This window comes from Moschus berezovskii, chromosome 18 (genome assembly GCF_049115385.1).
Source record: "Moschus berezovskii isolate FMDL1 chromosome 18, NW_MosBer_1.0, whole genome shotgun sequence".
NCBI classification, from domain to species: Eukaryota; Metazoa; Chordata; class Mammalia; order Artiodactyla; family Moschidae; genus Moschus; species Moschus berezovskii.
In genome coordinates this window covers 40,032,584-40,048,113 of record NC_142477.1, presented here as the reverse complement: position 1 = coordinate 40,048,113, position 15,530 = coordinate 40,032,584, and the positions used below count along the sequence as shown (strand labels likewise).

Sequence of the window (15,530 nt, the reverse complement as noted above, 5' to 3'; positions counted from 1 at the left end):
CCCACAGGAATGATTATCATCAAAAAGACAAATACAAATGCTGGTGACCAATGGTTAGTCCAATGGTTAAGGACTCACTGCCCAGGGCCCCGGGTTTAATCACCAGTCAGGGGCTTCCCTGGTGGCTCAGAGGGTAAAGCGTCTGCCTACAATGCAGGAGACCTGGGTTTGATCCCTGGGTCGGGAAGATACCCTGGAGAAGGAAATAGCAACCCATTCCAGTACTCTTGCCTGGGAAATCCCATGGATGAAGAAGCCTGGTAGGCTACAGTCCATGGGGTCACAAAGAGTCTGACACCACTGAGCAACTTCACTTTCAGGGAACTAAGGTCCCCCAAGCTGCACAGCATGGGGGTTGGGGGGATGGTTGGTGAGAATGTAGAAAGACTGGAAACTTCTATATTGCTTGTGGGAATTTAAAATGGTATAGCCACTTTGGAAAACAGTTTTCAAGTTATTAATATGTTAAATATAGATTTACATTATGACCTAGCAATTTCCAATTTATGTTAAAAGAAATGAAAACATATGCCCATCAAAAGACTTGTTACACAAATGTTCAATAGCAGCACTATTCATAATAGCCAAAAACTGGAAACAACCCCAACGTCCACCAAATGGTGAATGGACAAACAAAATATGCTTTCTCTCTCTCTCTCTCTCTCTCTCTCTATATATATATATATGTATACATACACACATATATAAATAAAGTATACTAGTCAACCATAAGAAGGAACAAAAGTCCTGATGTATGCTACAACATGGGTGAACCTCAAAAATATTCTGCTAAGGAAAGAGGCCTGATGCAAAAGATCACATATTAGATCACATAGAAGACCACATATGGTTCCATTTATCTGAGACATCCAAAAAAGCACACCTATAAAGCAGACGAGTGGCTGCCTGAGGCTGGAGGTGGAAATGGACAGCAACCACAAACGGGAATGAAGTTTGTTTTTAGAGTGAGGATAATTCGATTGTGGTGACAGTTTGCACAACCCCATTGTTAGAAACTACTGAACTGCACGCTTAAAATGAGTGAATTTTATGGTATATAAATTAAACCTCAATAAAGTGAATTTTTTAAAGTAAACACTAAAAAGAACCGAAGAAATTCAAATTAATTTTAAGATGCTGTTTGCTGAAACAATATTATAAAGAATGAAACAATATCTCTGTTGTGAGATAAACTGATTATATCCCTCTGCCACCGTTCTCTCATCTGCCATCAGATGAACAAGTTAATGAGGGCTTGCTGCCTGCACAGCACATCACTGCTGTACTGAGTTATAGCGATGACGCAATCTTCCCACCAATTGTCTCTATTATAACTACTTTGAAACTCTGTTCATATAACACTTTATGACAAAACAAGTTTTCACTTTGCTTTTATCATTTATATATGAAGGATGTCTCTGCTCCTTTCTCAGGAGGCCATGGCGACTGAAAGTGAAAGGAGCATTTGAGCCCAGATGATTTTAAACACAAAGGTAAACAAATGCAGGCATTAGGGTTGTGCTAAATGATTATCAAGAGGAAAAAAAAATTTTTTTTAATTAATGAAAAGAATTCATGAGCCTCTGAAAATACACCCATAAACCCCAGTTTGAGAAATCTGTAATTATGCAAAGTCTGAGAAATTATTGAAGTATGCAGGGCTGTCTCACTTCACACTGAATGTTCATACAATTGAGTGGTTCCAGTAAGCGTCCATTCACAAAATGCTTTGGGAAGAAAGTGTCTATAATGTGTTTTCAGTTATGAGTCTTTGGTGGACTTTTTAAGTGGAAATTTATTTTAACATCTATTAAGATAGCAATTTTAAAACAATAATAACCTGATGAAAAAATAGTAGAATTTATCCACTTGAAAAGGCTGAACATCTGACAAAAATGATGAACTCTTAAAAACCATTATGGTACAGTAACAAAATTGCAAAAAATTTTATCAAAAGTGAATGTAAATGCGTAATCACTTAAATCAATACTGTTAACTGAATTATGCTACATCTGACTAAAAAACACTTTATTGACTATTATCCCAGAACTTAAAGCAAGACACCAGGCTTACAAGTTTCCAAATGAACCACTAACTCGTTTATCATTAGCAGACTAGAAGATCATAGTAGAGGGATATAATTTATTTTCAACAATAAAAAAAAACCCTCATTCTGTACGTCCCATTGAGTTTCTTTTTTATTTTTCATATCAAATACAGGCAACCCTTGTTTTGCATGCTTCTGATATGCATGAATTTCAGCTGCCATGGTTTAGATAAATAATACCAGATCCCAACACAGCTCAAATTTCAGTTACTATGGTATACTAACCGTGAGTAACCGCATAAAGTACAAACTTTGCTACTAGCATGTCAGTCCAAAAATCACTATACAAATAGAACCGCGCATCCTCATCAACTGCCAATCATAGCACTTGTTTCAAAGTCTGTTACCGCGCATCCTCATCAACTGCCAATCATAGCACTTGTTTCAAAGTCTGTTACTAATTGGTCACTGCATATGTTACTTAATTTATGCACAGACAACAAAGTACACAGTTGTGTTGCCTCCTTTTCTCCCAGGGATAAACCCATGTAACATTTCACAAAATGGATAATCAAAGGAGGGTTATGTGACAACATCAACATTTTAAAATGTAAACAAAAGGCATTTCACTTCTTGCTCTCTGATCTTGAGAAACACTCAATTTACTCAATTTACACATATGACCAATGAGGTATCGAGGTAATCATTTCATCATTTATTTGGAATAGTAAAACAGTTGCTGCAACCATAAAGTCCATCAAGGAGAGAATAGCTAATCAGTGCAGTGGTGTTCAAAGAATGTCCCCAGATCAAGGTGGCATGTGGGAACTTGTTAGAGATATAAATTCTTAGCATCCCCAAACCTAAAGAATTTGAAACTCTAAAGGTAAGGCATAGCACTTGATATTTTAACAAGCCCTTCATATGGTTCTGATACCAATTAAAGCTTTAAAACCACTTAACTGGTAAATTACACATAATATGCTATGTAGCATTTAGAAAGAATATAGCAGTATATATGTAGTGATATAAAAATATCTCCAAGCAATATTGTGAGTGGGGGAAAAAAATTATGGAATAACAACCACCTTATACTATTTATGAAAATAATTATAAAATGTACTTGCTTTTTAAACATAACTTTATGTAGTACTTCATTAATTATAATGTTTTCAAAAGAAGAGAATAGAGAGTAGTCATCTTTAACTGGGCTGAAGATAAGAAATTCTTAAAAAAAAAAAGAAAAGAAATTCTTATTTTGAGCTATCTAAATGATTCAAAAATTCTCAATATTTTCTGAAAAGTTTTACTTCATCTACATTTTTTTGCATAGAGAATACAACAGAAGGGTTTGTGATCTCAAGGATTCTATCAATAATTTTTAAATCTATATAAATACATAATTATTAAGAATCTGTGAGGAAACAAAGAAAGTAAAAAGTGACTAGCAGATTGGATCAGAGAAAATGTGATACTGATTTTCACTTAATGACAAAAGAAGACGTTAGAAACTAGAGATCCATAAACCTAATATTGATACGGGGCAAAAGTCCAAAACAAAGTTAAATAAGACTTCAAAATACCAAAGGATGCCTCAAAAAGAAGCTGAACAACAAAAGTGTTTTTTTTAATTTGATTTTTACATTGGCAGATCAAGAAAACATTTAACAGCGCTCTTTTCAAGGTGTCCCAGGAGAGGGAGAATGAGGCTAAGAATACTGCAGCATCAGTCCTTTGGCAAAATTCATCAGGGGTGCCCCAAATCCAGAACACCATGCCTCAGTCTCACCCCTACACTGAGAACTTCTGCCTCCCCTCCTGAATGGCTCCGGGGCTCCTCTGGGTGTGAACACATCTTTGACACCCACTTATTCATCATAATGCTGCCTCTTGGATATCAGCCAAATTCTGACATTTTTTATTACAGGTGAGGAGAAGGTCTAAAAACAGCATACTGTGCTTTTATATCTTGAAAACAGATTCCCTCAAGTTTTCTTGGCAGATAAAATAGAAATAATGCAGATGAGTGACAAAAGAACTCAGCTGAGTAACTGGTACACACAGATTCTCATATGAGTGAACAACTTAATTTAAAAAGTTGTTTAGCAAATCAATGTCAAAAAAAAAGAAGAGTTTCTAATGGCACAGCAAAGTCTGCCTCTTGCAATATTTATCAAATTATTAATTGAATAAGAACTTATTGCATGTTTGTCAAATTTGCAATTAGCAAAACTCAAAGATCTGACCATTAAAGAATTCCAAGTGTTTTATGTAATTATCATACCCTCCAGGAAGTAGAGCTTATTTTTCCACTCTCCCAAACGTGAGCAGCATTTATTGATTTCCTTCCAAAGAATGGCATATGGAAAAGTGAGGAAAAAGTAACTCTACAGTGGAGAAATCTTACAAACATGATAGCATGTACCTCTGAAATGTGTTATTAGCCCAAAAACCCATAGCCTCAGTCTAACCATGAGAAAAACATCATTTAAAAAATAATAATAAATCAAAGGATATTCTACAAAATACCTGTCCTGTACATCTCAAAACTGTCCAGGTCATGAAAAACAAGGAAAGAGTGAGATATTATTATAAACCAGAGGATACTAGACAGACCTGAAGACTAAATGTAATATAGTATCTTAGAAGGGATATTGGTTTTTAAAAAGTGAAATCCAAATAAAGTTTCAGTTCAGTTCAGTCGCTCAGTTGTGTCCGACTCTTTGCGACCCCATGAATCACAGCATGCCAGGCCTCCCTGTCCATCACCAACTCCCGGAGTTCACTCAAACTCATGTCCATCGAGTCGGTGATGCCATCCAGCCATCTCATTCTCTGTCGTCCCCTTCTCCTCCTGCCCCAAATCCCTCCCAACATCAGAGTTTTTCCCAGTGAGTCAACTCTTCACATGAGGTGGCCAAAGTATTGGAGTTTCAGCCTCAGCATCAGTCCTTCCATTGAACACCAAGGACTGGTCTCCTTTAGAATGGACTGGTTGGATCTCCCTGCAGTCCAAGGGACTCTCAAGAGTCTTCTCCAACACCACAGTTCAAAAGCATCGATTCTTCGGCACTCAGCTTTCTTCACAGTCCAACTCTCACATCCATACATGACCACTAGAAAAACCATAGCCTTGACTAGAGTTGAGCTAATGGTAACGCACCAACCTTGGCTTAATTGCCACAGGTGTAATGTGACATGGTAATGTAAGATGTTAATAATAAGAGGAGGGTTAGGGGTGTACTTGAACTCTAGACTACTTTATATCTTTTCTGTAAATTAAAAAATATTCTGAAATTAAAAGTTTACTAAAATTTTGAACTGGAAATGTCAAATGACCTCTTCATTTGAGTGCACATACCTGTATTTTTCACCTCTTTCAACTGAAAAGGTCAAGAAGTAATGATACCCCAATATCAGTGAAAACATGCAACAACCAGATTTAGTCTTTGAATAACACTCCCATAACAAAACAGCTGTCTGTGGAAAAATCCTTACTCTGGGACTTGGAAAGGCATGCACTAGGATAATAAGTAAGCTTTTAAAGACTAATAAGGTCATGTCAAAATACAGCAATCAGGGACTCCCACTGGCCAAATCTTGGACAACTTAAACATCAAAAAAAAAATAATGCCTCCAACTGACTGAAACACAGGAAAATTTTAAAATCATAAATACTGGTAATTGAAAAAGAAAAAAAACACAATCACCATCACCAATAGCAACAACTCATTTAACAACACTAATCTGTAAGCTAAAAATGAGTAATAAAAGGGTAATAACTAAGCATTTATCCTGACTCTTCAGGAGGAATTGTATTTCAGGGGAATCAACTAATATCAGTTACTGAGAAAAGTACTTCTTTTAAAAGAGTGCCAACAAGTAAAAGTAGATGAAATAGCAGAATCAGAAAACCACTATCTTGCAGTACTCAATGAAACAAAATAAATGATTCAGGTATGAATAATCAATGGATGCTAAACTTATTAATTGAAAGGATGAATAGAATCTGGATATTAACGTGGTACCAAGGTATTTTCCCACAAAGTTCTTGCCTATCTCAAGTATGTAATATTAACTTTACAGTGGAGGAATCAGATATTCCAACTTACCCCAGGGATCAGTCTTAATTTCTAGTCACTAATAGTGATAACAACCAGATAATACACGCCACCTGATATTAGACAATATGGATTATAATCAAGCCTTTGGATCTTCTACAGGAAATACGGGAGATAAAGAAAAAACTTAGATGATATCAAAAGGAAGCAATTAGAAAATCAGGAAGGAAAAATTTCATAGAGGATAACTAGATCTGTCTTTTAACAATATTATGGGAAAGAAAATGGTTAAGAAAGGGTCACTGTAGATTAAAAGATAAGTAAGAGAGGTACAAAATAGATGTGTTGTGTATTACTTGATTGGATCCATGTCTGACAAACCAGCATTAAAACACATTTTGAGAGCAAATGAGGAAATTTAAATATGGAATATTAATTAGAAATACTGAGGAATTCTAAAGAATTTTGTTAAAAGTAATAATGGAACTACATTTACATAGAAAGCATCTGTCATTTTAAAGGGAACACACTGAAGTATTTCAAAGTGAAAGGTCTGTGTTTTTTCTTAAATATTATAGTTGATTTATAATATTAGTTTTAGGTGTATAACAGAGCAATTCAATATTTTATGGATTATACTCCATTTAAAATTACTACAAATGAATAGCTATATTTCCTTATGTTATACAATATACCTTTGTTGTCTATTTATCTTATACACAGTATTCTGCATCCCCTTAATCCATACCCCTATGTCACCCCTCTCCCTACTCCTCACTGGTAACCACTGGTTGAGTCTCCCCATCTATGAGTCTGTTTCTGTTTTGTTATATAAAAACAATGTCTTCACTTTTAAATAATTCAAAAATTACAAAAATGAGCTGAAATAAATAAATAAAAAGGTATTTATAACTAATAAATCTAGGTAAACAGTAGATGGCTATTATACTAATCCCTTTGTCTCTCCATTTGAAATTGTCTCCAGTAATAAGTGAATGAATAGGTAAATAGATATAAAATATACACTGAGTAAATAAAAGGCTTCCCCAGTGGTTCAGCAGTAGAGAATCTGCCTGCCAATGCCAGGAACCGCAGGAAACAAGGATTTGATCCCTGGGTTGGGAAGATCTCCTGGAGGAGGAAATGGCAACCCACTCCAGTATTCTCGCCTGGAGAATCTCATGGAGGATTCTTGCCTGGAGAATCCCATGGACAGAGGAGCCTGGCAGGCTACAGTCCATAGGATCACACAGAGTTGGACACGACTGAAGCAACTTACGATACATGCATGAGTCAAAAAAAAATCATAAAAAGCAGAAAGAGTCACATTACTTAGAGATCAGGAGCAAGTGATGGCAAAGTTAAATAGCTGTCATGATTTAAAGGAGTAATATTCACATAACATTTGCAATTTTAGAGTTTTATATTAATTTTATATGTTGTCAAGAATTCTATTTCTTCCCATCTAAACCTTTGATAGCTCACAATTACATACAGGATGCAACAATTTAATTGCAGAAGAGAAAATAAGCTTATTCTTGTTTTTTTCATGCATTTCAATTATAACAGTGTAGCAAATAACACATTTTAATAAATAATAGAGCACTGGCTTGAAACTCATGAGATATATATTCTTTTCAGAGCTGATTATTAACAAAGCACTGGATAGGGATTTCCCTGGTGGTCCAGTGGCTAAGACCATTCTCTCAATGCAGGCGACTTGGGTTCAATCGCTGGGGAACCCAGGGAACTGATCCCACATGCTACAACTAAGACCTGGTACATACAAATTAGGGAAAAAATAAAAAGCACTGGGTAGTCCTGAACAAGTCACCTTATAGCTGTAAAGATAGAAGGAAAGCATAATCCCTTTATGTATCAAGAGACTATCATGTGGGAAAAAGGGATATAAACAACATATTTTATGTACATTTTCAAAAGGTCATCATACTAACTCAAGATGAATATCACTATTTTAAATCATCAGAGCTATTTTAAATACAGCCACCATTGGAGATACTGGAGGGCTTTTTGTATTTTTGTTTTTGTTTTTTTTTTTTCTTTCCAATTGATTATTTATTTGACATGATCTATTTAGCGAATTTTCAAATCTTTACTTCAGACAGGCTGCAGAAAAATCCCGGCATCTCGTTTAGATGCTTTAACCATCACTTTCATCACAAAAGGTTCACGGAAGCAAACACTCAACAGTCCAAAGACAGGAACTTTCTCCATACAGTTAATGGAATCCAGAGTTTACAAGTGGAGATTAAGCAGAAAGACATTAACCCTACAAGTTCAGGTTGAAGACAAAACTAGATTTATACCCCGTTCACATAAGAGTGAAACTGGGTCTGAATAACTTCAGCTAATCCACATATCTTGAATATTTTTAAGGCTCATCATTGAAAGCTCATTTACAATATACACCATGCAAGTTAACAAGTTTCACCAGTAAAATCCATTCTGATGTCCAATAAGCTAAAAGATCAAAGATAGTCAAAAACAGAAACAAGAGAGTGGCTTATATAGCAACACATAAAGCCCTTTATGTTACAATTCTAGCTGACCATACCTGCACCGACTAGCACCTAGTTATTGGCTTAACATATGCTATACACATATATATAATATTACACAGTAGCTACTGAAGTGTTTTAAAATCAACTAGACAAAGTAACAATTTCTAAATAAAAATATTTTTAAAAAACACAACAAAAGACAGAAAATGTTTTTTAGAACAGATTCATGTAACTAAAGGGAACTTACTAAAAGGTACACTTTCCTTTCATCTGAATAACAGAGGTAGAATACAGTCATGTAAACTTACTGTATTCTGATAAAAACCACCATAAATGGAATTCAAATGACTAGAGACTCTGTCTTCAAAAATGAAGATATTAAGTTGCATAATACATACCATTCACAGGGCTGAAGGGATCGAAATGCCTTAAAAGAAGCATCCATTCCAGCAAAATCCCAAAATTTAACATCATAGTCATATCCTCCAGTCACCAAACGGGCACCTGAGGGGTCCAGACCCAAAGCAGAAACCTGTTATTAAAAAAAAAAATTAAATGGAGAGAAACTATTTATAGTCTATTATAACCCCCATTTCCTTTCTCTAACCCTGCTGCTGCTAAGTCGCTTCAGTAGTGTCTGACTGTGCGACCCCATAGATGGCAGCCCACCAGGCTCCTCTCTCCCTGGGATTCTCCAGGCAAGAATACTGGAGTGGGTTGCCATTTCCTCCTCCAATGCATGCATGCATGCTAAGTCGCTTCAGTCATGTACAACTCTGTGCGACCCTATGGACAGATGCCCGCCAGGCTCCCCGTCTACAGGATTCTCTAGGCAAGAATACTGGAGTGGGTTGCCAATTCCTTCTCTCTAACCCTACTTCCTACCTTACAGGCGCTGAAAATATAGATCACTAACTGCTGTTACTTATGAAAAGTAAAAATGGACAGCACCTTCTAAATCATTTGACTTTGTTAAGTATTATTTCCTTGAAATACAAGAAAATATTTTTTTAGTTTAATTGGAGGATAATTATAATATTGTGATGGGTTTGCCATACATCAACGTGAATCAGCCATAGGCATACATGTGTCCCCTTCCTCCTGAACACCCCTCCCACTTCCCTCCCCACCCCATCCCTCCAGGTTGTCACAGAGCACCAGCTTTGGGTTCCCTGGGTCATACATCAAACTCCCACTGGCTATCTATTTCAATTTAATCTAATCACCAGCTTCATCCCAGCTTCTCTGCCATGTACTCTGAATAGCTATCACTGCAATTTCATATGATACACTAAGTTGCCTTAGAATATAAGTAGGTATCTTAAAAACAATTCACTTTTTCAGAAAAAGATTTTGAGAAAGCCTTTTAAGATTGTTTGACTGTTACTAAATGAAGAACACATGAATCTAAAATTACCAAAATGAGTCATGTGAATAGGAACCATAAATCAATTTAACAAAACAGAGCAAAGTGGAAATGATTATCCTGTGAATATGGCTAAATGACTCTAAATATAGTCACCTTAAATAATTATTTTTAAACATGAGTTTATAAGTAACTAGCCACATTATACTATCACTTATACTGGTTCCATAAACTATTTGCTTTCCCTGTTAACTTTCTGAGGTCCAACTCACATACAAATATTCAATGTGCAGCTCACTGTTCTTGAGCTGTATTTAACATTTTCATCAAAGTAGTTAGTCCCTGGATCTATTGCCTCTCAGAAGGAAAGAACTGCATTTGGACTGCATATTAAACGTGATGATCATATATGAGACAGAAAAAGGATCCCAGTTTGAAAAAAAGAAAGGGAAGCCCATAAAGAAAGTTACTATAAATCAATTCTCTAAATAGACATGAAATGTTAAGTTACAGAAGAAATCATATGAAATCTGGAATTTGCTTAAAACAACCCCACAAGGTAGGCAGATGGCATGGGGGGAAAGGAGGTTTATTCGAAATGTAAAGTATAGGAAACAAGATTGGCCTTATGTCAACAACTGGTAAGGCTCAGAGACAAATATATGGGAATTCCTTTCAGTATTCTCTATAATTCTGTGAATGTGTAAACATTTTTACAAAAACTAGTTTTAAAAAAAACAACAGACATATTTGAAACAGACATATAAAAAAACATATAAAAAAAGACCTATTTCCAAGAAACTGAAATACATGTGCAAAGGCAGGACTGCAAAAAAAAAAAAAAATTAGTTAACCTAATAGTACAACTAGAAGCTCTGATTTTTAATGTGTGAAATAACAAAGTATTGTTTAAATTGTATACATTTATTTTATTTTTTAATTTTAATTATACACACTTTTAAAGATAAAATTTGCTTTGAAAAAATATGAATATTTAAATAAAATGTATTATTTATCTATTATTAAGAGAACTATCTGTTGCAAAAATCTCTAAATGACAGGAAAGCTTCCTTTTTAAGTACTGCTGCTGCTGCTGCTAAGTTGCTTCAGTCGTGTCCGACTCTGTGCGACCCCATAGATGGCAGCCCACCAGGCTCCCCCGTCCCTGGGATTCTCCAGGCAAGAACACTGGAGTGGGTTGCCATTTCCTTCTCCAAAGCAAGAAAGTAAAAAGTGACAGTGAAGTTGCTCAGTCGTGTCTGACTCTTAGCGACCCCACGGACTGTAGCCCACCAGGCTCCTCAATCCTCTATAATTTTTTTTATTTACTGAAAAACATGAAAATTAGTAAAATTCTTTCATGATTTCAGAATAAAAATATAAAAATGTGATTTAATAAAAAGTCTATGGGGTCACACAGAGTCGGACACGACTGAAGCGACTTAGTAGCAGCAGCAACAGCAGATATAGTATAAAGAACTAGATGGAAATGGCAGCAATGAAAGGCAGCAATTCTCAGATATTTTGGTTTCAAGACCTTTTACACTCAAAATCTTTTGAGAAGCCCTACAAATATCTGTTTGTGCAAGTTATGTGTATCAATATTTACCATAGCAAAAATCAAAATTAAGACATTTATAATATTTACTGTTTACTTCACTTAAAATAATAATAAACTCACTGTATAACCATTTTATGGAAACAATATTTTCAAAAGTAAAAATTTCATTGGGGAGAATATCATTATTTTAGCATGCACGGCTATTAATTCTATCATTTGCATTATTTCTGGACCTATTTCTATTGATTGATATTTTTCTGCCTCATTATGGGATTTTACTTCTTTACATGTCAGACATCTATTAGAATAAAAAGTTGCTTCATTATAAAGGGAAACCAAGATAATTTTATTCTTTTATTCATTCACAAGCAAGTTACATTCACTCAACTATCAATTTTAATAAAATAGTATTAAATCTTTTTTTTACAATAAGATAGGTGGACCTAGTGATAAAGAACCCATCTGCCAATGCAGGAAACTTAAGAAATGTGGATTCCATCCCTGGGTCAGGAAGATTCCCTGCAGAAGGAAAAGGCAACCCACTCCAGTATTCTTGCTAAGAAATCTCAAGGACAGAGGAGGCTGGCGGGCTTCAGCCCATGAGGTCGCACAGCCCATGAGGTCGCACAGTCCATGAGGTCGCAAAGAGTCGGACATGACTGAAGTGACTTGGCAAAATGATTTCATCTTACACCTCAAAATTTTTACACTGCTTTAATTTTTAAATTAAAAATTTTAAATGCTTTTGAACTGTGGTGTTGGAGAAGACTCTTGAGAGTCCTTTGGACTGCAAGGAGATCCAACCAGTCCATCCTAAAGGAAATCAGTCCTGTATTCATTGGAAGGACTGATATTGACGCTGAAACTCCAATACTTTGGCCACCTGATGCGAAGAGCTGACTCATTTGAAAAGACCCTGATGCTGGGAAAGATTGAGGGTAGGAGGAGAAGGGGACGACAGAGGATGAGATGGTTAGATGGCATCACCAACTCAATGAACATGGGTCTGGGTGGACTCCGGGAGTTGGTGATAGACAGGGAGGCCTGGCATGCTGCGGTTCATGGGGTCGCAAAGAGTTGGACACGAATGAGCGACTGAAGTGAACTAAATTTTTAAATAACATAAATAAATGTGACAATTATAAAATATAATCCATAAATCTAAGGAATATAATCTTTAGAGTCATAATAAGCTTATGTTCATTTATTATCTCAACATCCACCTAAAAAATGAACTCAGGCCTCTTACTGATACAGAAATGAAGCTAAGGGTAATGAGAAATTTTCCCACACTATAAAAAAAAAAGTATTTGAGTTTCATTTCTTTCTTTCATTTACAGTGTTCCTATATTGAAGAAAGAGGTTTTAAAGCCAACAATAACAATGACAATTTCCTTAACAATAACAAAAACAATTTCCTTAATGAATAAGTGTTCCTATTTTAAATGAAATGCAATGGCTATTTTGACTGAACAGAAAGGTAATCTGTTTTCCTTAATGTCCATCATTAAGGAAATGTCTATCACAATTTCTTTGTGATATCAGTTGACTGTATAATGGCCTTAATATATCATATTAGTTCACTTTTCCATGAGAGCCCTGTTATTGAGGGAAAATAATTAAAATTTTAAAACTTACTGTCTTAGTGCCATGCTTTAGCGTTATTTCATGTGAGTCAGGGATCTTTCGGACAGGATTCTGAAAAAAAGAAAATTCCATGATATTAAAAAGTAATATACCATATTTGAGAGGAACTACATATATTCACAGGAAATTTAATTTTTAAAAATTGCATCACTGCCTTTTTAACACAGAACTTTAAAAAACTGGAAATAAAAAGTGTGAGTATATCATTTCTGAACTTCTAGATAGATTACAATTGGTCACTCTGAGCTGATAATAAATTTATCTTACATCTCTAAAAAGCTAAACCTAAGAAATTCTTTAGGTTGTATGAAACTTTAAGATCCTCTCCATACAGAAAATTCTTAAAGTCCTCTTTTCACTGGTACTTGAGCATTCCTTAAAGTATATATGCACTTAACTTATAATAGACAACACATTTGTCTTATAATTTGCACAGGATATATACCTTTTAACCCATAAGAGATTAAAAGAACAAAAACTAATACTCAAATGGTACAAATACGGAACTCAGTGATTGATCAATTCAAAAAGCCTTTATTAAAGTGAGATTATACCAGATGCTAAGTGGCATTAGACACAGCCTCTACTCATCTCCCCTCCCAAGAAGGATACACCACTAACTGCATGCTATGTTAAAAGGGTATGTATAGAACAATGGGACAGAGACAATGGATGCATAAACCAGACATCAGAGGTCACAGTGATCATTTACGTAAGAAGTTTCATTGTTTAATCAAGTCTCCATTATCCAAGTGTAGGGTAACTATACTAAAATTCTATGGTCATTACAAATTCATGTCAGGATCATCTTGCAATCTACTTAATTAAACAATCTGTGCAATCCACAGACTTTGGTTTCTGACCTCCCTCCTTCTTCAGGATCATTGATGAACCAATCAATCACCAGTTCATTCTAGGTTATCTTAAATCCTTCCCCTACTACGGCTCTTTCTTCTCAGCATATGAACAATTAAAGTACCTCCCACATTAAAACACGCACACACTCATTTCCCTCTGTGTTTACGGCTGTATCGTTATCTTTTCTTTCCTCACACTACATTTACACTCAGTGCCTCTACTTTCTTTCACCTTCTACCTCTACCATTTAAGCATTTGTCATTTAATTTCTAATGCCTAGCCGAGTTTTCAGCACTTAAGGGATACTTAGTAAATATTTCTTGAATGAATAAATACTATTAATGCCCCAGGAAACTTCACAGAACTTAATCTGCCCATCTGACCTTTCACCAGCATGATAACTTCGTAACTATTTCCTCCACCTTGAAAAATGTTCCTTCTTGGGAGGAATCAGCCTTGACAAAAAGCCAGAAAATCTAGGGTTTTAAAATCAAGCTCTGATCCTCATTAACCCTGTCATAACCTCAGAAGAATAATGACTCTCAGTTTCCTTATTTGCAAAGAGGATAACATCTGCCCCTTAGGTTACTGTGAAGTAAGTATTGTAAAGGTCATAATACAGAGTCTGGCACAAAGTAGGTGCTCAATAAGTGACAGCCACCATTTATTCTAAGCCATAGCTCCTGTCTCTCTGGTCATATTAGTCTATTTCTGCTGCTGCTGCTGCTGCTAAGTCACTTCAGTCGTGTCCGACTCTGTGTGACCCCATAGACGGAAGCCCACCAGGCTCCCCCGTCCCTGGGATTCTCCAGGCAAGAACACTGGAGTGGGTTGCCATTTCCTTCTCCAATGTGTAAAAGTGAAAAGTGAAAGTGAAAGTGAAGTCGTGTCCGACCCTTAGCGACCCCATGGACTGCAGGCTACCAGGCTCCTCCATCCATGGGATTTTCCAGGCAAGAGTACTGGAGTGGCTTGCCATCGCCTTCTCCGAGTCTATTTCTAGGCTTCTCCTAATTGGCTAATTTCTGCTCACCCTTTAAGACTCAATTCAGATGTGACCTACTCCTGGAAGCATTTCTCAACATTTCACACTCTGAGTTAAATGACCCTTCTGTGCTGTGCTATGCTTAGTCACTCAGTCGTGTCCAACTCTTCGCTGCCTCATAGACTGTAGCCCGCCAGGCTCCCCTGTCCATGGGGATTCTCCAGGCAAGAATACTGTACTCCCATAACAACCTCACCTCGTCTCGTGTGTGCATGCTCAATCGCTTCAGTCATGCACGACTTTTTGTGACCCCATGGACTGTAGCCCACCAGGCTCCTCTGTCTATGGGATTCTCCAGGCAAGAATACAGGAGTGGGTTGCCATACCCTCCTCCTGGGGATCTTCCCAACCCAGGGAACAAACCCATGTCTGCTTGCATCTCCTGCACTGCAGGTGGATTCTGTACCCACTGAGCCATCTGGG

At 36.3% G+C, this 15,530-nt stretch overlaps 1 protein-coding gene across 1 annotated transcript in view; it reads right to left on the bottom strand.

Annotated features, from left to right (window-relative positions):
- WDR70 (WD repeat domain 70) overlaps positions 1–15,530 on the bottom strand; it is a 282,763-nt gene that overhangs the window by 220,047 nt on the left and 47,186 nt on the right. The window contains exons 6-7 of the mRNA XM_055422159.2: positions 13,196–13,255; positions 9,029–9,162 (exon numbers count right to left, since the gene is read on the bottom strand). Of these exons, the coding sequence (XP_055278134.1) occupies positions 9,029–9,162; positions 13,196–13,255 (194 nt within the window). The remainder of the gene's footprint in view (positions 1–9,028; positions 9,163–13,195; positions 13,256–15,530) is intronic.